Here is a 27,447-nt window from a genome sequence, read left to right as displayed (position 1 = left end):
GACCAGTCCCTCCTTGCAACATGCCCAAAGTATGTCAGACGAAGCTTCAGAATTCTTGACTCCAAGGAGCATTCTGGCTTCACCCTCTCTAGGTCAAACCTGCTTGTTCTCCTAGCAGTCCATGGTATATTCAACACTTCTGTGCAACGCCACAGCTCAAAGGCATCAATTCTCCTTCTATCATCCCTACAAAGCCCCAAATCTGCATTTTACTAAACATTCCCAAAATAACCTTAAACACATTAATATTGGAGACCTACCTGTAACACTGGCTCTAGAACATTTTAATGAAGTTAAAAGTGTGAAATAAATTTTGTATTGAGATCATATACATCTAACTGATACTGATTCATAAACCAGAATTTATCCTTATTACACTTTCCAGTACTGACATTTCCTATCACTATCCTTTTCTGCTATAGAGCTTTGGTGGCCTAGTATTAAGGAGTCGCACTACCAACCGAAAGGAACACAACTTGAATCCACGAGATTGCTCTGGTAGGAGAAAAATGGACGATCTCCTCCCCTGTGGTTTACTGTCTCTGAACACCAACTGAAGTTTAGCTATGAGTTAGTTCTAGTCTGATGGTCCATAACAGCAACAATATTCTTTTTTCTCACCACTTGAACAACAGACAACATCACAAGGGATGGAGGAAAGAGTGAAACATCAATTTCTTCATTTTACTTGGATCCATAATCAACACCTAGCGTAATAGCAGTAATAGCAGTTAAGCAACCGAGAGACATTGCATTAAGGAAATCTGAACTAAGGACCTCTTTAAAGTGTTAAAGAGCAAGAATGTCAGTTTAAAGACTAAAGTATCCCTGATGAGAGCCATGGTATTTTAATTGCTTTCTATGCTTTTGAAGGTTATACAATGAATAACAGTGGTTGAAAAGAATCAATGTCTTTGATTGGAGTACTGGCAAAAAGTACTGAATAACCCAAAGACTGCCAAAGGAACAAACAAATCTATCTTGAAGCAAGGGCAATCAGGTTCCTTAAAGGTAAAGATAGTAAAACTTTGTTTTATACACTTTGAGAATGCTCTATTAGGAGGGGCCAATCCTAGGGGAAAGTCATGCTGAGAGAGAGGATCAGTGAAAGAGAGGAAGACACTCAACAAGATGGATTGACAATAACAACAATAATGGGCTCAAGCATGGTGGAGATCGTGAGGATGGCACATACAGGGCAAAGTACAGATCTGTTGTTCACAGGGTCACTACAGGTTGTAGTTGATTCAATAGCATATAATACCAACATTTTTTCCCATTCCTTTAATATGAATTTTAAAAGTTGGGCATTACACTACACACTCAACTTTTATTTCATAATCTGTAGGTTTGAAAAAGGAAGCTCTGGTAGCCATGTGCATAAGGAGTTGCATTGCCACCCCAAAGACACAAAGTTCAAATCCACCACTATTCCACAGGAGAAAGACGGTCAATTTCCTCTAATGATATTTACAGCCTCTGAAAATGGACTGAAGGGTCAACTATGAGTAACTTTAGATTCAAATGCAAATAATAACAACAGTTTGAAAAATGCTAACTATGAGATAAAAGTCACATTATTTTGCTGAGCAGTAAAGGTTTTATAGAAGTTGGCCCAACCAACCTCTCCAGACTGTTCAGGAACTCTCAAAAAAAGGCACATAGAACCACCAACCACATGAGGAAAAGGGCAACATTTACAGAGGTGTAATTGGAAGTAGGACTGGCATCCACTTCTTAAACCACATGTCTCTGGAAACTCTATGAACTTTGATAAGCGTCAACAGTTGTAGAGGGGCTGCAGGCCTTTTGCTCATAGGGTCGCTAAGAGTCATTCTAGACCTGAAGGCAAGCAACAACAACAAAGCCCAGAAAGCAGGAATGGGTAGGAAAGAAAAGCAGAAAATACATGAAAGAAATGGAAAGAACACTGTTATATTGTAATTATTACAATAAAGGCCATAAAACAAAAGTTGTATGAATTCTTCAGTTTAAAGTCAGTATGTCCTATAAACTGTGACTTAAATTACAATAAAAAAGTAAATGGGTACAATAATCTTGATGTTTTCATACTCTTCTTTGCAGGATCTTGTTTTCTTGTCCGTCTACATATCCAAAGTCTACATAACTTTCAAATTTCATTTATTTTTGTTTTCCTTCCTGTGGTATCTAAGAATTGACTGTTCAAAGTGGTTTCCTTAGCCATTTTCTAGCTTTGCCATGTGGATGGGTGGAAGATGAATAGGGCAAGTTAGCCTACCCACAAGGGGACTGGTGAGTCACACCATTAAACTGAGTTGACTCAGCAGCAGAATTGGAGAAACTTCCCCACCAGCAAAGAAGCAGCAAAAAAATGCAACCCATCCTTCCAGGCCAGAGATTCTTACATCAACCAAACCAGAGCCTATTAAGAGCAGCTGCAGCACTAGAGACCTGACGTGAGAGGGAGCAGGGCTTGGGACTGCTAGCATATAGAAATACAACCAGAAGTCTTTGTTTGCTGGAAAACTTTGGGGAAAAGCTATAATTGGAAGGACTGAGCTTTTTAACACTGGCCTAAAGCCAGGGTCAAGGCTGAGGTGTCTGCAAGCACATTTTGGAAGCAGTCCCAACTGAGTGATTACATATTGCTATTATATATTTGAATTGTCACTTTTGACTTCCCCAGCATGGTCTGTGAGCTACTGCATCAGACTTTGGACACAGTAAAGCAGTAAGAGTAGTGTTAGGTAAGTAGATAGAGGTATGGGAGTGTGGGATACACGTCTGACTTAATGTGAACTGGTATTGTGTTGCTAACGGTGACAGTTCCCCTTTGTGTCATTGGTAAACGTCAGATATGGCCATTGCTCTTTTTACATTCCCATAAAACAGTACTAAGATAATGAAAGTTTTCCTCTTCCAAATCCATAGCAGAAGCATTGTTATGTCACAAATTACAAACACAGCTTCATATAAACATGGCTATATGTATGTACATAAGATATATATGTACATATATATATAGAAATATATAATATATGATAAATTTAATGAAAATAAATAAATGGGAAGTTTCAAATTAAAAGTTTTCCCAACCTATGTATGTGTCTGTATATATGTATGTATATTCACACACAATACAAAATTTACAATAAAAATATCCTACTTGATACAATCCAGTGAATTTCTTAATCTTTAACTTTAAAGCATTTTATGCTTTAAAAGTCTACAAATGTTCACAAATTTAGTCATAAAATGGACTTTAAACTTCACTTAAAATTTTTATGCTTAATGTTGTTGTTGTTGCTGTTGTTATGTGCTGTCGAGTCATTTGCGACGCATAACGACCCTAGGTACAAGAGCCCTAAACTGTGCTCTATCCTGTGCCAATCTCATTGCCTCTGACACACCCATCCCGATTACCCCAGTCACTGAATCAATCCACCTCATAGAGGGTCTTCCCCTTCTGCGCCGTCCCTCCATCCTCCCAACCATGATGTCCCTCTCCAAGGACCTGTCTCTCCTTACATGTCCAAAGTATGTCAGACAAAGCCCCAGAACCCTTGCCTCCAAGGAGTAGCCTGGTTTAACCCTCTCTAGGATGAATCTGTTTGTTTTCTTGGCAGTCCATGGTACATTCAATACTCTTCTCCAGCACCACAGCTCAAAGGTGTCATTTCTCCTATCCTCCCTAGTCATTGTCCAAGTCTCTGATGCATAACAAGTGATTGTAGAGACCATGGCCTGTATCAGGCACACCTTAGTCTCCAGAGAGACACCGTTGCTCTTGAGTACTTTAGAGAGGTCCCTAACAGCAGACTTATGCTCAATAGTCATTATAAATTTTTCAAAAATTTTTCAGTTATTCACAGGTAAAACCAAAGTTTTAAAATTCTTAGAATTTTATTAGTATGTCAGCACTACGAAAGATTAGGGTCAGAATAGTGACAGTAAAATATTTTCCTGTGACTTGAGCTCCTGAAACTAAAGCAAGTTTCAATGTAAAAAGTCATAATTATCATCTATCAATGATCGATTATGTTTTTATCACAATTATGAAATTAGAGTAATTTCTTCTGCCTTTAACAATAAAGCAAAATGAAATGTTTTTTCAAAGGCAAAGAGTGGCAAAATGCTTTCTATTCCCAGACAATATCTTAAAACAGAAACATTCTAAAAGTAGCATTTGAAAGTTATGTAAGCTATTCCATGTTTAAGTTCTAAATTTTACCTGCAAATTCATTGAAATGATTTCCAATATCATATGCCAGGTAGTTGTATCCAGAGTATTCATAATCAATGAACTGTACATCACCTATGTGAGACACAAAAACAAAGACATAAGAAATCATATACAAAAAATCAGAAAACCCCTATGTTATTCATTATTAAATAGCTTCCAATATTCTGTCTCATTTTTTGTGCTTGGTTACATGCACTTCTGAGACATAACAGGGTAAGGCTGTGAATTTTACGGCAATGAGCTTCACAAATTCTAATTATATAGTTATTTGTCAACAGCTTCTCTATGAAAGTTAATGTCCACTATACCAAAGAAATATCAAAATATAGTCAGTCATTCTCTAAGTTTAAGCAAAATATATCTTTACCACAAGGGGGCATATGTTACTTAAAATTTCAAGTTTAACTGGAAATTAACACTCCATCTTTGGAAATTATTGGTTAAGTTCTACAATTTAAATAAAGAATTAACCAAAGATATTCCAGCAATCAACTAAAAAGTTTACTTACATTTTAGAATCAAATCTAGAAAAGCTTAAAATATCTACATTTAAAATGGAAATTCTGTTAAAGACTTTAATTCTGTAAAATGTGCAATTATGCTACAATAAAACTTGCTGATCAAGTTCTAATCCTCTATTTTTTTAACAATGTTAAATGGTGCTATCATGGTATATTGTCCTGGAATGTTACATAATGAAGATTTCCAATACCATAATTGAACAGTTATTAGGTAGCTGTTTTAGCTTTATCTTCTAAAAGAACAAAGGTATACTTTCTAATATTTTTAAATTTGAGAAAATTTTTTATATAAATGAAATAAATTTCTATGCAAATTTACTATTACATATACATGTGTATTTCATTCTAATTTTCCTAGTTCTCCTGCCCAAGGAACATAATCATACTTGTTGCTGTTAGGTGCTGTGAAGTCAGTTCCAACTCACAGTGACCCTATGTTAAACAGAACAAAGAGTAACTGGTCCTGCACCATCCTCACAACTGTTGCTATATTTGAGGCCACAATGCAGCCACTGTGTCAATCTGTGTACTCTTACTTAGGAACTTTTAATTTTAAGTACTGATTACAGAGGAATTTGTCTGACAAAGATATGGGTCCTAACATTGAAAAAAAAAGTGAGAAGAAAAAGGAAATGAGCGAAGGATTACAGACATTTCAAAACAGAACATAACACTGTGTCTACAGTGGTAAACCCAAACTTCCAGGGGCCTAAAATTAAAATGGATACATGAACAGAGATGGCTTGTAAGAATAGCTGCTTATATTAGAGGAAAAAAATGCATAAAATCTATCTAGTTAAGACTGCCTTTTAAACATTAAGACAAAAAAACCCCAAAACCTAAACACACTGGCATTTCTCAAATAAAACAATTTCTTACTGATACTGTCTTGAAATAGACTTCTATGTTCAATTTCTATATTAACCACATATAACAGAGAAAAAGGATTATATTATAAAAGCTGACATGGAAAACTATAAAAGTAAAACTAAATTTATACAAATTGCACTTAATATATCATTTTAAACATATAAATAGTCAAGATGAGCAAGGACCATCTAAAATAAAAACTAAATAAAACTCTAAAATAAAACTATCAAAAATATCCGATCCTTGGTATCAAATCTATATCCATATTATATAACAAAACTTTATGTAATTTTTAATTATTTGTATTTTCAGTAAATTAATGCATTTTATCCATTTTAAGTTTATATTCTTGAATTCATAGTAAAGTATTCCACAGATAAGTTTACCACTAGGCAGTCACAAAGTATGTTCAAATTTTTTTAAGAATCATTATGTATAAGATAATGATGATCACCATCATGATAAAATACTTCGCAGCCATAAAAAAGAGCTATTCAAAAATTATTTAGTTATCAGGGGAAATTAGAACTTATTTAATAAAAAAGGACGTAAAATAGTAAATACATTGTAATCCAAATTATTATTAAGCCTAGCGAGAACATATAATTGATACGGGGAGAAAATATGAATTAAAATAAATCAAAAGGCTTCTAATAGTTTTATTATAAGTAATAAGTGGCTCTTTTTTCCATACTTTTATTTTCAAAATCTTTCACAATTATTACTTTTAGAAGGAAAAACAGTACTTTAATAAGAATAACAGTGAGTTCTTCATACAAAACTCATTCTCCATAAACAAGATAGAAGGATTCAGGAGATTCTTTTCAATCTCATTTGCAATACATTTAGATTACAACAAAATTTAGTTAGTTGTACAAGTGATCCAACTATAGAGTCTTAATAGGTAATTTTTTAAATTGCAGCTGTTGATCTGTTTAAGCTCTTTAAACACAAATTCTTGTAGAGCTCATATTAACAGTTATATGCCAATAAAAATACACAGCCTAGTCCCAAAGTTTACTTTTGCCACCTAAATAAAACTTCAATTTGTACTTTTTTAAATTGACTGAGAAACTGGCAAAGTTAAAATGGCAGGTAAAACCTGCCTGCTCATAAGAGTAAATACAATTAAAGCACAGATCACATTAAGAACAGTTAAAATATGTGTCAGTATGAAAATTTTAGCAATGATTCTTTGTAGTAGCATTAAATTCATTAAAACTAGCCTTTACTTTTAAATGCTATGATGAGTTTATAAATAATGAAATTAAAAAAATAAGAAAATGAAGCTAACAAGATACAGATGAGGCTGTTACCAGGCTCCGTGCATGTGAACAAGTGATGCGATAAATCTCCAGTCAGTGCGTTTAAGAAGCACGGTGTGCGCCGCCACATGGCAGCAACAATGGCATACCTAATCTGTAGCAGATGAAGAAAATTTGGCAAACTCACATTTTACAAGACACAAAGCTTAAAAGGAAAAAAAATTAAAAAAAAAATTTGCATTAACTATTCTTTTTTAAACTATTGCAAGCAAAGTGGAACTCAACCTTAAATTTAATCTTCTGCAACAAGTAAAATTGAAGAGACCTACTTTCCTTATTTTAGGTGCCAGAAAAATCACATTACCACACTGAATATGCTTTTTTTATCAACGATAAAGAGAAAATAATATACAGAATTTTTTTCACATCTACAAATTTAACATTTCTGTAATCCCTATAACTTCAAATTCTTTAGGACAACCTCAACATCATTACCATACTACTAGCTAATATTTTAGAGGCATTATTATCTTATTAATTCTTTAAACTGTACATTTTTTTAAATTGGGGCTTAACTAAAAACACAATGAAAATATTACCCAAAATCATGTATAAAATGTTTCATGTATTATTCTCTGAGAAGAGGATTATTGACTTTCAAAGGATCTTTGAGCTCTAAAAATTCATCAGGGCTTTAGGGGTTAGGATTGTGTTTTACTTATCTTTATGTAATTACATTTAGCATACTGCCCAGTACAGGACAGAGTCAACTTAAGAATTAGATGAATTAATTAAACTAAATTTTAAATTATCAAAAGCTATGTTTTGCTCTATTTTTTTATTATATACTACATATTTTTGCTACAGTAATGAAACCTACAACCATAAAAAACACTTTAATATAAAAAGTAATTCATCAGATAGTTATAAATTACATTTGTAATATAAAAATATTCCTTTATTTTATTGTTGTTAAAGAGACAAAGTATAAATAAAAACAAAAAGAAGAACAGAAAATTTTTCTATCTCCCTATAGCTGCCTAGCAGTGTTACACAAAATAGATAGAGAATGATGACAAAAAAGAAACTATAAATGTACAGTTAACAAAATATCTTCTCTCATATAGAAATCCTATTAAACTATTTGCCATTAAGTCAATCGTGACTCAAAGTGGCCCTACGTGTCAAAGCAAAATTACACCCTTGGCTTTCCAATGACAGAATTTTCTAAAGTAGATCATCAAACCTTTCTTCTAAAGTCTCTTATTGGGCTTGAAATTTCACTCTTTCAGTTAGTAGATGAGAGCACTAGCTATTTAGCTAAATATTAGCTATTTATTCCTATATAGCTATAAGAATTCTTATAACAAAAAAAAAAGAGACTATTCTGCATTGGGAAACTTTCCCATCCTTCTTCACTCTGATATCCAGCAGTACCTTGGCACACACTTTCACCACAGCACTTACCATTCTAAACGTCAATATCTAGTTAGTGATCTACATATCAATATACTATATGGCCTCTGCAAGGGGATGGGTCCATTTCATCTTTCATTATGCTGTCCAGAGTGCAATCCCTAGCACACAGGATATACTCAAATGCAGGGACTACTGAGAGAGGCACAATAACAATGGACATTTTAAACCAGGAAAAAAAAAAAAAATCAAAGCAAAATTAGTGTGGCATTCTTATGAAAGTATATTTTTGAATACTCAGTGGGTCTGAACAGATGAATATAGAAAAAATAAATTAGCTAGTTCTATCCACTTCCTACACCACATGCTTCTGGAAACTCTATGAACTTTGATAAATGTCAATAGTTATAGAAGGGGCTTCAGGCCTTATGTTCATAGGGTCACTATGAGTCATGCTTGACTCGAAGGCAATCAACAACAACAGCATTTTAGTAACTAGTAACTATTCTGCAAAGGCTTGGAAGCAGGAGTGGCATCCACTTCCAAAAAAGGCTTGCCTCCAGAAACTCTATGAACTTGGAGGAAAGATGAAAGTTTTGTGTTCAAGACTTTCATTCATAGGGTTGCTATGGGTCATCTATGGCTTTTTAGCACTTAACAACAACACAACAACTACTTTACTAACTTCCTTATTAGTTGTCATATTAACTTTAAAACAGCTAATAATTTTACAATCTATTAAAATTTTTAATTATCTGATTTAGGTAATCCATTATGTTATGCTAAAGAGCAATCTAGAATACAAGTTAGAACAAGGTTAAGATTATCCTTTATAATAACTCCATCTTGGGAAGATTATGAAATAAAAATAATTTATATTTAATTTCATTTAAATTAAAGCTAATGGGGAAAAAACTGTTAGAAGTCTCCAAAACAACTGCAATTGAAATGATGCCTTTTCATGAATAACAGGGTATATAAAATTCAGAGCCAATAAAGGACTAATAATCGTAAATCATTCACTTACTATTTATATGAAATTCTAAAGAAAAACTAATTAATTGGACTAATGCCTAGAAAGTTTTCTTTCTTACTACTCATTTGTATTTCCTTAAAGAGCTGTAAATCAGCCTCTTGTATTTTGCTGAGAAAGAAAATAATGATTTCTATTACTGAATTTAAAGTAGATATAAGCTCTTTGTGTGAATATTTCATGAAGAAATGGAGTGAGGAAAAAAATTACAAAAGGCAACCAGAACAATAAATAACCTGTAAAAGGATAAATGCATGAGACAATACTCTCAAAAGTTTTAGCAACTAAAACTCACATGTCAGTAGTTAAACGGTTAGTGGAAAATTAAAATATTACCTTTAGAATAGGTGAGTTAAGGAGCAATTTGTTCTTTATTAAAGTAATAATGAAATTTTAAAAGTAACTGTAATGTTTTATCTTACAGTTCTGGAGCTTTTGGTTTTTCTATTATGGCATTAAATTCTATTACAACATTAAGTATTCTTTTCTTACCTTTTAAGATGTCATTTCATTGAAGACAAGGAATGGGTGGTTGTTACCAAACAAACACCTGTCTAAGTTCTGGCACTGACTAACTTTTTAAAAGTCTTGACAGCTACCACCAGCTTCAGAATGAAGCTCATTCTCTTCTTCCATATGCATGAGTCCTGTCAAATGGCATGGTGAGAGCAAGCAGAGGCAGAATGTCTTTCTGTGATACCTACCAGTTTCAGAAACATTCCCAGAAAATAACTGCAAACTACATAGTCTTTGTCCATGTATGTTGTATGTGGATACATATATGTGTTTGTGTATAAAATATAATCACTTACTTAATCCTTAGTACAGAAACTATAAATTACACTTAATGAAGCTGTGAACTGTCAACTTAGAGTTACAAATCATAATTATAATTAACCAGAAGGCATCAATAACCTTTTGGCATATAGTAACTACTTTTCTCCCCCACACCTTTCCGAGAATCAGGCTAACTATATACAAAAATGGGAGTCGTCAAACTAGAGCCTGAACAGGTCAGATTTTGTGCTGTCACATGATTTAACAACATTTTATTGGGCTACAGCTATGCTTATTAATGTAATTTTTTTTTACCCTTTTCTGTATATTTTTTAAGTCAGTTTTCAAGTACAACACATTAATGAATATTTGGAAAAGAGACTCAAAAAGCCAAAAATATGTCCTACCTGTCCTTTACTTAGAGTTTGCCTGACATGGTACTATTTTATTTCAAACACATGCTTTTAAATTTTCTCAGCAACTATCTAAGGCAGATATTATCTTTATGTTATAAAGAAAAGTTCTAGCCTATCAACAGTACTCAAATTTAGTGTGTCTAAGAATTTCCCAGAAACCTACTAAAATTCAGATTGCTAAATCCATCTACAGAAATTCTTAGTATTGGTCTTAGATTAAGGTCCAGAAATCTGCATCCTGGGCAAGTAACCTGAGTAATTATGCTGCAGATAGTCAAGGATCAAACAAAAACATTTATAGAAAGATAAAATAAATTGTCTAATACCATTTACCTCTGTAAGTGACTAAGCAGAGATTTGGATCCAGATGAAACCTGGCCAAAGCTTAAACTCTTTCTGACATTCCTTCATCATAATTAAATTAATACATCTGTTTTTTAAAATTACTTCCAGATGTTTGATGTATACAAATCTAAGGTAATGACAGAGACTCAAAGGTGATCTAAATAAGCTCATAAAGTTCACCTAAAGTTTATATTTCAGAGAAATTTAGGCCTAAAACATACTAGATATATATTGTGTTTGATGACAGCAAAGTTAACCCCTTGGCTTTCATCTTGTCTTTACACATTTATATCTCATAGATGTGTACACACTGATGAAGCTTCAAACTGAGGTAGCATAAAATATTTTAAAAGCAATTATAAATCAAACACATGTATGAATCTAAAATTCAGGTTAATCATTTCTCCTCTGTGGAAATAATTTTCCACTGTGGATATTAAATGACTTGGATTTTTCATTAGAACGGTTGTGGTATTAGCCTAAGAGTTGGCTTTTTTTTTTAGCTATTACAGTTAGCCCCTCTGGTCTCTAACTACCTGAACTGTAGACACATGTTCTTACAAATATCAATAGCTGTGGGACTAGAATAAGAGAAAGAGGCTTTCCACAGTATGCAGCAAGACCTGTGGTAGCAAAACTTGAGAAAGACTAGAGCAAGACCCTGTTGAGAATGAGACCCTGGTGATGGTGGAAAGATTATGGCGTTGCTGTGGAGAAACTGTGGCAAGGTGTAACCAGAGGAGCCCTGAGATAAAGACCACAGTTAACGGATTTTGCTATTCTTGACTTCGATGATGAAGAAAAACGGCTTGATGAACTGATACTAGAGCCTGGACTAACTGAGAAATTGTGCCTTGGGAATACTTGGTTAAAATTTGGATTTGCATTGGTGATATTCTTTGCTTCCCCCACTCTCTATTTCTCTAATAAACCCCATTCTCAGTACTACAATTTTAAGTATGTAAGTCAGTAACTAATAAATGAACCCCCTTGATGCTGATTTGGTTCTAGAGTCAACATGGGGCTGGGCTATGGGCTCTTTATCTGTTTTCTACTCTGAGGCAATAAGGGATTGTGCTATTCTCACTTCCTCTAGCCCTTTCAGAAAAATACTTATGACCTCTGTGCCTCCCTGTACATACAGTCTTCTCCTTTTTAAACAATGGTATACACTAAGGTATCTAGTTTAGAAGGTAAATAATTATTACTAGTTAATTAGTCTCCTTAAGATTACTGTCATAATACTTATATTTAAGTTACAAATGCACTTTTTTCCCCTATTTAAATTACTCTTTAATAAAATTTTCTAGGATTTTTTGGTGTTTTTTTGGGTTGGTTTTTGTTTTTTTCCACATAAGACCTGATACCTTCTACTTATAACTAGAAGAGTAATGTATGTCTCACTGCTTGTATTATCATAAAGCAACAGCTCTAAATCTGAAATAATCAGTAGTAAAGACTGAAAAATAAGCTTTTCATGAATTTTAGATTTCACCTACAAAACGCTCTAACTAGATAATGTTTTCTTAATGTGTATATATTAACTAATCATATGGAAATAGATGGCTAAAAAAAAATTAAGGTGTCAACTTCTACGTTTAGCCTTCAAAAAAACATAAAAACACTGTTAAGGCAAATAACTGAATCTCCCTAACTAATGTACAAATAAGGACAAGAAGTAAAGGATACAGAATGTCTTCTATGAAAAAGGGCAGACTCAAAAAAAAAATTATGGTTTTGATTAGGTATTTATTATTGGGAGCAGGAGGAAGGGGGATGAAATCAGACAAAAAGCTAGGTAAGTTAGGTAACAGTGAAACAAACTACAACTTTTAATATCTAAAGTAAAAATGAAGCATAAAGATTTTAACTTAACTTATGGAAAATGTCTGACCACTAAATATAGGAAAATCTTTTTATAAAGTTTAAATAAAAAGTTAAATTTTCTTTTAAATACCTTGGCAATGTAATCTGATTTTTTTGGTCCCCTTTTTTAGGTTTACAAATGAGTTTGTTCTATGAAATGAAAATGCAAAAGAAACTTATAAAATAAAAATATGAATTAAAATTATATTCCAAAGAAAATAATACTGTTTTTATCTTGCAGTTAAAAATAAAGCTGAGTGTCCACTTCAAATGTAAGATGAAGTCCCTTACTAAAAATTCCATTATTTAAAATGTGTTTGTTACTAGGTCCTGCACTGAACTTTAAAGACTAATACACTCCTTTATCTAATGTTTCTCACAAATGGCATTGAGATTTGGTTACTAGAATATGGCATAGTGCAAATATAATTATATATGATAAATGAACATCAATACATTAAAGGGTACTGTTTAAGGACACACCTAAAAGTTAAAAAAAAAAAAAGGAAAAAATATTCCCCACAAGAAATTAAAGAAATAAAGACATAAACTGAGTAAATATTTTTTCAAGTACAGAATCACTAACCCACATTAAAATACCAAATATAAAAGATATTTAAGCATTTTTTGAGAATATGTTTATGTCTACCACCCTTGACAGTGTTACTTTGGTAGATTTTCTTCAAATTAAAGTTGTATTTAACTATACATATTAGCAGCCTTTGTACTGGACGAATCCATTTGAAATCTGATAAGGTCATAAAAACACTTTAACTGAATATCATTATGACCAATTTGGCTTAGTGTCTCCATAACACACTCTCAATTTAAAATACAAGCTTCCAATTTCAATGTTGTATCTTCAAAACTGTTTTCCTAAATAATGTCACAGCTGAATAGATTTAAACATATTTTTTAATACTAATCTTTAAAACAAAAATTTTATTTTCAATAAATATATTAGTGAATAGCAACCATGAGTCAGCAACCAAACCTCAAAGCAATTTATTCAATGATATGACACAAGAGCTTATTAAGAGAATTTGAATACAGCAATGAACAATCACAAAAATAAACATTCCACCGAAAGTATAATACTATCATCATTATCTACCTCGGAAATTTTAATAGTATTTACTATAGCTTCCTGACTATTATTTTAATAAGTCTGAGCTACAAATAATAGTCCCTCCATATGTGGCTCTCTCCTGAGCATTAAGATAGGTAATAAATCAGAATACTAAATAGAAGCTAGGAAGTCTGGCCTAACGTTGTCCTCCCCTTTACTATGAGAAAACTCTTACATTTATAAAGCAGTGCAGTGTCAATTTGTTTTTAATAACTACCATTATAAACAGGTACATTCTTTCTCAAACCATGATAACTTATACAGTTAAATATATAGCCATTTTATCATTTTACATTTAAAAATCTAATGGGACCCACAGATTGTTTCTAATAAACCAATTCTCTTTTTAAAAAAAAATAATTTTGAACATATACAGAAAATAAATATTTGTAATTTATTACAACTACCATGACCTTACCGATGTTTCTAATTTTTTTTATTTCAGTTAAATTTATTTTCACTGCTACAAAGACCATTAAGAATATAAAATAAATCAATTTTATCTGTTGCTATGGTCGAATACATACCTTGTTTTTCATTGTAGATTATATTCTTACACAATAGGTCATTATGGCAAAGCACAACTGGTGAGCCTAGGTTAGAAAGAATCTTCTTCATCCAAGACATCTCTTCCCGAAGAATCTGAGGACTTGGGATTTCACTTAGGAACCTTTTCATTTTAAGAGAAAAACTGCATCTTATTTATCTTAATAACATATTTTTTCCCAGTTTGAGTAAGGTTTATATTTCTTTGAATAAGAAATTAATTTCATTTGACTGCACACACTGTTGAATTTAAATATTCTTATTTAATTATTATTCCAAATACATGAATAAAGAATGCAGTTTCTATAAAATTAAATATATAAAAAGCAAAGGAAAAATCTGTTACTAATTAGTCAGGAAAGTATTAAATATATCACGACAAAATCAGGAAAAATAAGCGGAGGAGAGGGAAATAAATACACATAGAGCTAATAATTAACTAAACACTATTTTTAAATATTTTACATTGTAATAATAGATACACTATTACCTCCATTTTACAGAGAAGAAAACTAAAGCCCAAAGAGCTAAAATGAGAGGTTTGAGACGTTATTTAAAATTCTAGATAGCCATTTACTGTTGTTGTTATGTGCCGTCAAGTCGCTTGTGACTCATAGCGACCCTATGTACAACAGCCCTAAACGCTGCTCTATCCTGTGCCAATCCCACTGCCTCTGACACACCCATCCCGATTGCCCTAGTCACTGAATCAATCCACCTCATAGAGGGTCTTCCCCTCCTGCGCCGTGCCTCCATCCTCCCAAGCATGATGTCCCTCTCCAAAGACCTCTGCCTCCTTACAACATGTCCAAAGTATGTCAGATGCTTGAAGCCCCAGAATCCTCACCTCCAAGGAGTAGCCTGGTTTAACCCTCTCTTGGATGAATCTGTTTGCTTTCTTGGCAGTCCATGGTACTCTCGATACTCTTCTCCAGCACCACAGCTCAAAGGCATCAATTCTCCTTCTATCCTCTCTAGTCATTGTCCAACTCTCCGATTCATAACAAGTGATTACAAAGACCATACCTGTATCAGACGCACCTTAGTCTCCAGACCATTACAATACGTTTTTTGATTTCCTGGCTACTGGTGCCAAGACTGTTGACCATGGAGCCAAACAGACTAAAGCTATTAACCATATCTCAATCTTTTCACCATCCATCCTGATGCTGCCAATTGGTCCAGTGGTGAGAATCTTTGTCTTCTTGACACTGAGCCTCAATCCATACTGAACGCTGCAGACCTTGACCCTCTGCAGCAAGCATTTCAGGTCCTCCTCAGTTTCAGCAAGCAGGGTTGTGTCATCTGCATAACGCAGACTGTTAATAGATCTCCCACCAATTCTGACACACTTCTCATAGAGCCCAGCCTCTCAGATAATCTGTTCTGCATACAGGTTGAAAAGGTATGGAGACAGGACACATCCCTGGCGCACTCCCTTCCCAATTTTGAACCATGCAGTGTTTCCTTGCTCTGTTCTGACTACTGCCTCTTGGTCCAAGAATAGAACCATCTGGGATTGCAGTGCAGCTTCTTGCCACTAGGCCACCAGAGGTCCCTAGCCAGTCATTAAATGAAAAATATTTATTTAAATATTTTTTCAAGATTTAAAGTTGAATAGAGTATGACTAAGTTAAATTCATATTTTAGTTTTCAGTACAGATAATCAGATTCAACTCAACAGCAGTTAAGTTTTGGTTTTTATATTATCTAGAGAGCACTCCGTGGTAAAGAGTTGCACTATCAATCCAAAGGCACACAATTCAAATTCATCAACTGTTCCACTGGAGAAAGATGGACAATCGCCTCATGCAATTTATTGCCTCTGACTACTTATTAGAGGGTCAGCTACGGGTCAGTTCCAATGCCTTGGTAAATAACAATTATCATAAGAACAAAACTAGTCTAGAAGTTGCCTCAAGAATAATGGAAACCAGGAAGAATAGCAAACCAGCACAGAGATCAAGGCTTTTTATCCTAGACTCTAGTACTACTTATTACTTTCTTTCTACCAACTAGATACAAATGAAATATAAATGGACAATTATCACCAATTTCCCAATTAGTACCACCAGGGGATACAAAACTGCTGTTAAAATTCTCCCTCTCTTCTTAGCCTAATATTTAGTTTGTCTTGAGTCTTTTATATATTTTTTTAAATTATTCCTTATATCTCTTTTTTATTGTGATTTAAAGCAATGTTTACAAATTTATTTTTAACAATCATTCAAACATTTTATTAATAATAATAACTGCAATATAACTACACTCTTTCTGTTTTCCCCTCTGGATTCTCATTCCTATTAATCCCACTATCCTACCCCTTTCCTGACTTCCGAGTGTATCCTTGGTCAAATGTTCCCCTTGTGATCTTGTATGGTTGACTGTTCTAAGAAATGAGTACCTCCTTAGAGGTCTGGCTTTTGTTTGGCTGAAAGGTGAGCCACAGGGGGAGTTCAATTGCAGACTCAAAGGATGACTAGAGGTCAGCAGTCCCAGCAAGTCTGGCCATTTTTCTGATTTTGAATTCTGTTCTACGTGCTTCTCTTACTCTCTCCAGGAACCTCTGTGGTGCCATTTAAGAGTCAAACAACCCTATATTACCTCAGAGATAAACCAAACTAAGTTTTACATACAGAAACCTCTGAAAGTCTATTCTAGAGCAAATGAATGAAAGAAATAAAGAATTTTAAATGTAAAAATCATATTACCTTTTATTAATATCTTCATCTGCAAATGCTGTGGGAATGAGAGAGAAATACTTTCCCATCTTTAGCCACAGATTAGATTTGGGAATCCAGCCATTGTGTGCATGGATAGCATGAATTTTAGCAAGCTGACGAGCAATTAATCTGTTTAAAAACAAAATAAGCATAAGTTAAGCACCATAAAGTTCATGTCTACCCTCGGATAAATTGAAATGCTTAGTGTAAATTTAGATTGCTGTTGTGTATTGTAAAGTCGGAATTGACACATAACTAGGTGACCCTCAGGTGGGTTTTCAGAAGCAGTTAATCACACAGGAGGAGAGAGCACATCCTTCTCCCATACATTTATATAATGGCATAATTTTTACTTTATGATATGCAAAATAAGTTGGTTAAGTCAATTCTCACTTGCAAGGGAAAATGAATATTTAAATCATTACTCATCAAAATCAACTCAGAGCAGATTCATAGCTAACATTATCGAGTAGGTTTTTAGAGGCTGGCTGTAAATCACGCAAAAGAAGTTGTTCATTTTCTCACACAGAGCTAGCTACTGGCAGATTTGAACTTCCAGAGGTGCCACCTTTAGGTTAGCAGCACAACTCCCTATGTCCATCACTAGATTAGAAACCTAAAATTAATATGCAATCAAATATCTGTGCAACAAAAATGGCTAATATTCTCCTCTGTAATTTACTGCCACTGAAAACCCACTAGCGGTCAGCTAGGAGACAGTCTGACCTGATGGCATCTAACAACAGTAACATCAGATAGTGTATTTAAAAGGGGTGTGATACCTGTATTTAAACACCTATTTTAATTACACATTGAGACCAGCAGAACAATATACAATTATTTTTATCATATGCATTAAAATGGTCTTAACCACAGCCAAGATTATGAGGACAGCAAAGGACAGGGTAAGGGACTTAAATTGTAGCTGATTATATAGTGTTCAAAACAAAAGATATTAATCAGACCTCATTTTAATTTTTAAATTAAAATTACTTAGTCCAATTACATGGGGTTTTTGAAGCCACAAGTGCTAGGTAGTGGCCCAAGGTTTGTGTTTGACTACTAATTCAAATCAGGTTAGTGGTTAAACCCAACAAGTGCTGCCACTGGTGGTCTGCAGTTCTACTTCTATAAAGATTACAGGAAAGAAAACCTTATTGTGCAATTCTACTCTGAACCACATGAGGTCACCAGGAGTCAAAATCACCATTACTGTAGTGAACGGATGAAGTGAAACAGGCAGAACACAGTCCCTGGGAGAGAATTCCACAGCTTGTATACATATATCTAAACCATCTTTATTTGTAGAACCTAAAAGCTACTGAAAAAACTAATAAGAAACAAATTACAAAATAGCCAAATAGGTTGAAAAATTACACCAGTAAATCTCAAATTAAAGTATTCATTACAGGTAAACTCAGACTTACAAAAGGGTTTCATTCTGACTACTTCATTGTAAATCAGTTCTGATGTAAGTCACTTTTTCTTATGTTTTCATTATTTCCTTTTTATTGTCTATATTTGTATAAATCTAAATTTTGAAGATCTTTGGCTAACTAGCTGAAAAGACATTATCAAATTACATACTGTAACATTTTATATAGTATATACTAATAACAAGAAATTACCTATAAAAAATGTTTTTAAAATAACACACAGATGACAATGTATGTAATTCCTCTTACCTCAAATACTGTTGGAAGTCAGAGACTACATGCGGTGGCAAATTTTCTAGATGCTTAACAATTTAATGCAATGCTTTTCAAATATAAGCCTAGAATCTTCACCACTGGCTAAGAATATTCTAGAAATGGACTCTCAGGTTCTATACACAGATCTAACAGAGAAGAATGGGATGAGAAACCTATATATAAACCACAAAGCAACTGTCCAGACAGAACAAAGGAACACTACATGGTTTAAAATTAGGGAAGGCAGGCATTGGTGTTATATCCCTAGTCAATCTAAATGCTGAGAAACAATTCCAAAAAATTGGACTAAAAGAAGAAAAATGTGGCATCAATATTGGACAGATTCATTGTCAACAACCTCCATTAAGCAAATGATACAACCTTGCATTCAGAGAGAGAAGTAGACTTCAAGTGCTTACTGAAGATCAAAGACTTCAGCCTTCAATATGGGTTACATCTCAGTATCAAGAAAACAAAAATCCTCACCCATGGAAAAATGGGCAACAACCACAATCAGTAGTCATGGAAATAGCATTCAAGAAATCAAAAGATTTATGACTTTAGAGAAATCTACTGTTAAAGTTTAATGTACTAATGAACATGATATTGGTTTAAAGACTAAGGTGTGCCTTATACAAGCCATGGTGTTTTCAATTGCTTCATATACATCTGAAAATTAGACAATGAATAAGTATGGCAGAAGAAGAATGGATGTTTTTGAATTGTGGAGTTGGGAGAAAAATACTGAGTAATACTACGGCCTACCAAGAGTACAAACATGTCTGTCCTGGAGGAAATGCAATCAGGGTGTTCCTTAAGAGATAAGGATGTTGAAACTTCATTTTACATGAATTCTGGGCAGGTTATCAGCAGGGACCAGGTGTTGGAAACAGACATCATGGTGTGAAAGGTCTGCATAAGAAAAAAGACCCTCAAGAAGATGGGCTGATACAGTGACAGTGGTAACAACAGGTTCAAGCATGATGAAGATCATGATGATAACATAGTTATCATCATGGTTCAGATGTGCTGTTCATAAGGTTGTTATGAGTTGTAGCAACTTCACACTACCTAACAACAATTAACTTTCAGATCTACTCAATTAGAATTTCTTATGTGTGGACTCCTGCACTTTGCATTCAACAATTCTCCTAGTGGTTCTTTATTCATCCTAAAATTACAGAAGCAATGATATAATCTTCACTGTGTACTAGTATCAAACTTGAAGCTCCAAAAAGGTAAGAAGTCTGGTTACCAACTGAAGAAATTCTGGTCTAAATAGTCTGGGAAGCATATCAAGCTGCTGAGAGATTTATGTCTCACAGATGTTTAAATATGCAGGAATGTTTAAGAATCACTCAACTAAGGGACAAAGTATTACAGTAATTCTTCATCTACTTGTGATTAGACAGCAGTTCTACTGTATTTTAAAACAACAGTGAATATTCTTTCTTTTATCTAATGAGCTAGAGACAAGAATCCTGGTTTTCCTTCGAGGACACTTCCATCCCTCTTACTCTTTGTTCATGTAGTAAACGCAGAGCTGATTTCAACTCTATTCCATTACATGCAGGACAGGCAAATGATCTAGACTTGACCAATACATTCCATCCTTCAGGATACCATGCTTAGTTCATGTCATATTACCCAAACTAAATGTAGTCACAGAAGTTGAATGGTTCTTAAATTACTCACCTGGGAGTAGACTGAGTATGATCTGTATGGTAACACTTTAAAAAATTAACAAAATAATATGGTAATAACTTCAAGTTAATAGAATTCATAAACACAAACAGCTCCTAAAGAGAAAACATCTAACCATTTTAAGTACTTTGCATTTTCTGACAGAAAGCTGGGTAAATAAGGGGCTAAGCCAGGATTTGAATAGCTAATGTAATGCAAAGCCTCGTGTGTCCATTATAGAAGCAGCCCTGGTGGTGCAGTGATTAAGCATTTGCCTGTTAATTACAAGGGCCGTGTTTCTAAACCATCAGCTTTTCCCCAGGAGAAAAATATGGCAATCCACTTTGATAGAGATTTAAAAACTTGGAAACATTAGTCTGTCCTGTAAGATCACTATGTCAGAATCAACTCAAATGACAATGAGTTCTACTACACAACACTCTACAAAATTAGTTGGGTTTTCAATTGAACTTTACCATTTTATTTGCAGTCTGAACACAAGCAAACCATAAAAGACAGCCACTCTCACTTATAGACATAGTTTGGTTCTAAAGAGCAGGTCATTAAACAAAAATCAGCCCATTAAAAGTCAGCACATTAAGCAAATGTGCAAAAATGTGAGATGACTAAATCAGATCTCAAAATGGATGATGACTACATCATTGCACAACTGCTAAACCATTGAAAATCTTGATCCAGCCAAGCCAACATATGAGCTTAATATCATCCAGCATTGCTCTTTACCTTTTACCACCACGGCATTTGTTATTGCTATATGGACAAAATAGTCAAGATTGTACAAAAAGTAAAATGGTCAATTAATGAGAATGGATAACTGAGCAGTGCATGTAATTAGCCAATTACATAATTAGCCTAATCTTTAAGTTCTCCTTTAGGTCTAATATTATTATCCACTTAAGTATATTATCTATTCATCTGCAATAAACTTTATATTCATTTTCACATGCAAAGATTATGTATATGGAATGACTATTTCATACAGATTTCTTAGTTTACAAAACAAGCATTAAAAACATATAAACATGGCTACAGAAGCACAATTTTCCATGTAAAAATTTTCATCAAAGTTATTAAATATCATTTTCTCCTCCGAATAAATTCTGAAAATATGCTTTACTAAAATATTTCTACATACACTGATGTATACCTACTCAATGACTTGCATTTTTTTAAAATTTCTTCTGTCCTACTTTGTATATTTAGCTTATCTTTTTCAAAGTTAGTCTGTTATAGACTATAAATTACTGTGACAGTTGGACCTGTTTGAAATATTTTCTCCATTAAGACTAGATAAAATATATCCCAGTACTTTTTATAGTCAAAGCAGATATTCTTGATCATAATCATAATACTCTCTTGCAGTTTTAGTTCAGCAAGCTTAAATAAAAAAGAGTACTTCAAACTTTGATCTAAAGTTCAGTCAACAATTAATAAAGCTATGAATTAGTCCAGTAGAGTGTCTAAAAATCAAGAAGGTATAGTGCAACAACGAATGAATGGAAACCCAAAATCTCTGTAAATGTTTATGAAAATTAATAAAATATAGAAAAAAAAATTAAAAAAAAATCAAGAAGGTAAAAATCAGCAGTTTTCTGAAAGTCTACAAATAACTAAACACTAAAGCAGTTATTGGGGCTTTTTGTGCTGTCAACGATAATGCATAGTAACTCTATGGCACTCTGTGCTGTCCTGTGCCACTGAAAGCTCATAATAGTTCAAAACATTTTCTCACCTATGTTACTTAGTGATTATCTGAATATTTTATGTATTTCTGTGAAGTTGTTTGCATCAGGCATTTAAAAAAAATTCAGCCTAACTTTGCTCAGAGGTATGTTGGAATTTTTTTTCCAAAGGACTATCTTCCTTCTATTGGGGATGACTGTTCTCTTCAACCAAGCATGTGACTTCACGAGGGACGCAAATGGATCGGTGAAGGAGGATGGGGATACCTACCTAGCCAGCCAGATCAGCCAAATCAACCCTGAGTGACAGATGTCGCAGCCAGATTGCCCTCACATCCTATGTCGGAAATTTTTAAAACTCAGCTGAAGGGTCACTGCTAGCAACCTTAGTTTTAGAAAAGTGCAATGTACACCTTGTTCCAGAATGTTTTCATACATATAATGTATAATCATATATTCCTTTGGGACAGTTCTTCACCAGTTCTAATACAGTCTTCTTCATTATCGATCCACTCTTTCTCCATTCTCTTCACAACTCCCTCATGTCTCTCTTGTTTTATAAAGTGGTGTTATGCAATATTTGTCCTTTTGTGACTGAGGTATTTAACTCTGGATACTGTCCTCCAGGTTCACTCATGTTGTATAATGTTCCAAAACTTCACTGTTTTTCAGTGTTGCAGAGTATTCTATTGTGTGAATGTACAATAGTTTTTCCATCCATTTGTTTGTAGATATGGGCACTTGGGTTTCTTCCATCTCTTTACTACTGTGAATAACACAGCAAATAAGCATGAGTGTGCATACATCTGTTTGAGTAGTGGCTCTGGTTTCTTTAGGGTATATTCCCAGTAATGGAAGTGCAGGGCCATATGGTATTTCTATTTCCAAGCGTCAGATCACCTTTCATAGTAGTTGCACCATTTTACATTCCCATCAGTAATGAATAAGAGTTCCAATCTCTCCACAACCTTGCCAGCATTTGCTATTTTGCTGTCCTATTGGACTCTGCTATTGTTCGTGGGTCATCTGCTATTTTTAAAGTTTTTCACTATACATATCTGAAAACAATAAAACTATATTCCTTTTCAAAAGCATTTATATTTTATTAACTTAATCTATTCTTAAGGACCTCTTCAAGAGTGCTAAAATTAGGCAATGATGTCAGTCTAACATGCATCTGATCCATATCATGGTCTTCTCAATGCTTGATATGCATCTGAAAGCTGGCAATTAATAGAAATGACAAAAGAATTGATGCCTTTGAGTTGTGGTGCTGGAGAAGAGTAATGAATATTTCATGGACAGCCTACAGAGCAGGGTGAAACCAGGTTGTTCCTTTGAGACAAGGATTCTGATTCCATCTCATATACTCTGGACAACATGTATCCAAATTTGGTCTGGAGAGGCCAGATTTTGGAGGACATCATACTTGTAAAGGTGGAAGGTCAGCACAGGAGAGGAAATGATGAGATGGATTGACACAGTGACTATGGCAATGGCATAAGGTGTGTCTGAGATCATGAAGTTGGCTCAGGATAGGGCTAGGTTCAGAATCGTCGTTCATAGGGTCGTTATGCGTTGTAGTCAACATAACAGCAAATAACAACAATAGGACTATCATGGTTGAACTTATTTACTTATACACACACACACAGAGTGCCTGTTGTTGATGCTGTTGTTGTTATGTGCTATCAAGTTGGAACCAACTCATAGCTGATCCTCCAGAAGGTTTTCAGAGACAGTAAATTGGATGGGAGGAGACTGCCTGTCTTTCTCCCAGGGAGCAGCTCATGGATTTGAATCACTGGTCTTTTGAGTAGACAGTACTGCTCCTTAGCCACTAGGCTACCAAATCAAACAAAATAGTGCTGGTTCATGTTAGAATTTTTATGAATATTAGCCACAATCATCACCACTTTAATATGTCATTTCTCCCAATCTCTCCTCATCATTTAAGTCCTGCAATTCCAACAGACCTTATTTTAGTTATTGATGAAAATACAAAATCTTGTATTTTAGCATAAAAGTGTCTTCAATGAAAATGAAAACAAAAGGTAAAAATTAATCTAGATCAGCAAAAGCAAAAGGTTAGCAATTATCAACAATTGCTTAGATAGGAAGGATTCTGAAGTCTCATTCAGGTTTAGGAGTAAAGAGTTCCAAGACTGGCTAGTAATGGCCTATTCATGAGCAAGAGGGTGATGGGAAGGATGTTAGTGCAATAATGTCTATGCCACATCCATATTCTGCTTTCTTATACCTCAAGGATCACTGTGATATGTAGCTGTAAATACTCCCTAAGAGCAAAGAAGTCTGTATTGGGATTTTCAAAATATGATTCTAAAACATAACAAAGCAAATTGTTGTTGCTGTTTTATATCATCAAGTCAGAAGTGACCAATAGCTGACTCTTCAGTGGACAAACAAAGCAGTTGGTGGATTCGAATGGCGTACTTTTGCGTTGTTAGTGCAACTTCTTATCACTAAGCCACTAAAGCTCCTTTGTTAATCTGACTAAGCAATATTTTCATATGTATCCCTGCTAATGTCATGTTGTTAGAAACTATTAAAAGCCTGACAGGATGAGCAAAATCTTAAGAAAAAGGTATTTCAATAATTATAAAAGCTAACAATATAGTATATTTCTAAACCTAAAACTCACTGCAAGTAAGTCCAGCTCACAGCACCATCACAGGACATAGTAGAACTGCCTCAGAGGGAATAAATCTTTACAAAAGTATGTTGCCACATCTTTCCCCAACTGAGAAGCTAGTGAGTTTGAACTGTCAGTCTATCTGTAGCCTTGCACTTGGACCATTGTACACCAAGGTTCCTTGACATATGTCAGGTACTAGTCTAAGATTTTAAGTATATCAGCAAAGTTAATCTTTCCAACAACTCTAGGTTTAGTACCGTTGTTGTTGTTGTGTACAGCTGAATTGGAACTAACCCATAGCTGCCCTCTGGCAGTTAATCGCAAGGGAGGAGACTGCCCATTCTCCTGTGGAGCTGCTGGTAGCCTTGAGCCACGTGCCTTTGGCATTGCAGCGCTGCTTCTTACCACCAGGCCATCAGAGCTCCCTACATTTAGGCACTTTATTAGATTTGTTGTTGTTGTTGATTGCCTTCAAGCCAAGCACGACTCATAGTGACACTATGAAAAAAAGGCTTGAAGCCCCTCTACAACTATTGACATTTATTAACGTTCATAGATTTTTCCGGAGGCAAGTTGTTTAGGAAGTGGATGTCACTCCTGTATCCAATTACTATATTTGGATATTATTTTTATTATTATTATTATAAATGTTTTGTGAAAAAACTGAGGTACAAGAAGTTTAAGTTCTTTGGCCAGATTCACATGGTCCATTAAGTTGAATCGGGCCTAGTTTATTCCTAATTGGTCATCCTCAAGCTCAAGGTCACAGGAGCACAGCTTGTTATCTTCATGACTCGTCCTGCACTGTAGTCATGATGAGTTGTGGATTAAGAACATAGTGATCTATAATGTCTTCAGGGTTGAATTTTCACGATTGTCAGGTTTTTCTTCCTAGGTTAAGTCTGAAAGCTCTACTGACATCAGTTCAGTATCATACCAACACACTGCCTTATTCAACTGACCTCTGAATAAACACAGTTTGAACTGTGTGGTCTACAGGCTCTCCAACTGCCCCCCCTGAAGTAAGCTTAAGTGTTCTAAGCATCTACTTAAAATGCTGTGTGGTGTTAATCATTCCTGCCTAAGTGGAAAATGATTAGCACACTTAAGCGCACTGCAACGACAACAGGGGGAAAATTCCCATATAAGTAAACCTAGGCAATTTAAAGAGAGCTCTGGTGGCCCAGCGGTTAAGGAGTTGCACTGCCAAACCACAGGTATGAGGTTTGAACCCACCAGTTCTCCACAGGAGGGAGAAAGACGATAGACGATGTAATTCCTGAGTGAATTACAGTCTCTAAAAGCCCGCTGGAAGGTTAGCTATGAATCACAACTTGCCAGTACCTAACAACATCAGGCAGTTTAAAACTTGTGTTGGTCAAAGTTTAACAGAATTCTGACACAACTTCTGATTCCATAATTTTCCACTGTAATCAGTGAAAAAGAATAAGATTGATCTAAGGCATCCAACAGGTAAACACAATCATCAACATATGAATAAAGAAAAGGAGGTAAAAATCTTGTGAATCTGAGCTTTCAAGCATCCACTACCATTAGTAATAGGACTGAGAAAAACCTTAAATTTAGCATAAATGGAAAGAAGAATTACTTTATCCAAGATTTCTGGTTTGGGCCTTAGTTCTAGGAAAGTAATCTCTATAAATTCTTGAAATTTCCCCAAGTAACTAGTTTTATTTACAGAATTATTGTTGAATGGGTGCTGACATGTTAGAAAGAACTACTACAAAGATCAACCTAATTACCTAGGAATGGGAGTTTTAAAAGACCTGTGACTTAGATTATCCAAGGGGCAATGATTCAATAAAACCTCAATGTAATAAATCCTGTACACTGAAGCTCAGGTAAACTGATAGGATTATAAACCCTTGAGGACACAGAAGCTCCATTTTTGGGAATTTCCTAGGCTTTAATCTATGTGTCGTCTTCTTTATACTAAACCTGAGTTTTATACTAATGCTGTAATAAAACAATAATCCTAAATACAGCAAGTTCTTGAATTCTGTAAGTCATTCTGGAGAATTATCGAATCAGAGCAGGTAGTAGGAAAGCATAAACTTATATTGTGCATATAAAAAATGAAAGTATCCTGGGTATGTCAAAGCCTGCAGCTAACCTGGCAATTTGGCAGGCGATGGCAACAGCCTTGATACTGTGGAGGAAAGAGGCCTCCAAAATCTCACCTAGCCATATTAGGCATTGGAGAGATGAGATGGACTAGCCTGGGGCATTTTGAGTCAGATGACCATATGATATATTACTCTGGAGATGAAAAGACAAGGGAAAATGGGGTTGCCTTCATAGTAAAAAAAGTAATTTCTAGATCCATCTGGAAGTACAACATCGTGAGTAACAGGATTATATCCATACGCTTACAAGGAAGTCCAGTGAATACCACTATCATTCAGATATACGCACCAACAACCAGAGCAAAAGAAGAGGAAATAGATGATTTCTACCAACTTTTACAGTCAGAGATAGATCGAACATGCAATCAAGATGCATTGATAATAATGGGTGACTGGAATGCAAAAGTTGGGAACAGTGAAGAAGAATCAGTAGTC

The 27,447-nt window shown here is 34.5% G+C and overlaps 1 protein-coding gene across 1 annotated transcript in view; it reads right to left on the bottom strand.

Moving 5' to 3' along the window:
- The window catches only part of ETNK1 (ethanolamine kinase 1), a 73,065-nt gene that overhangs the window by 10,132 nt on the left and 35,486 nt on the right, over positions 1 to 27,447 (bottom strand). Inside the window, exons 3-5 of the mRNA XM_006897208.1 lie at positions 17,121 to 17,261; positions 14,391 to 14,533; positions 4,214 to 4,297 (exon numbers count right to left, since the gene is read on the bottom strand). Of these exons, the coding sequence (XP_006897270.1) occupies positions 4,214 to 4,297; positions 14,391 to 14,533; positions 17,121 to 17,261 (368 nt within the window). The remainder of the gene's footprint in view (positions 1 to 4,213; positions 4,298 to 14,390; positions 14,534 to 17,120; positions 17,262 to 27,447) is intronic.

The sequence above is a fragment of the Elephantulus edwardii genome, unplaced genomic scaffold (genome assembly GCF_000299155.1).
Source record: "Elephantulus edwardii isolate Elephantulus edwardi_28Jun2011 unplaced genomic scaffold, EleEdw1.0 scaffold00206, whole genome shotgun sequence".
Classification (NCBI taxonomy): domain Eukaryota; kingdom Metazoa; phylum Chordata; class Mammalia; order Macroscelidea; family Macroscelididae; genus Elephantulus; species Elephantulus edwardii.
The sequence above is the reverse complement of the archived record's forward strand: the minus strand, read 5'-3'. Positions and strand labels throughout refer to the sequence as shown.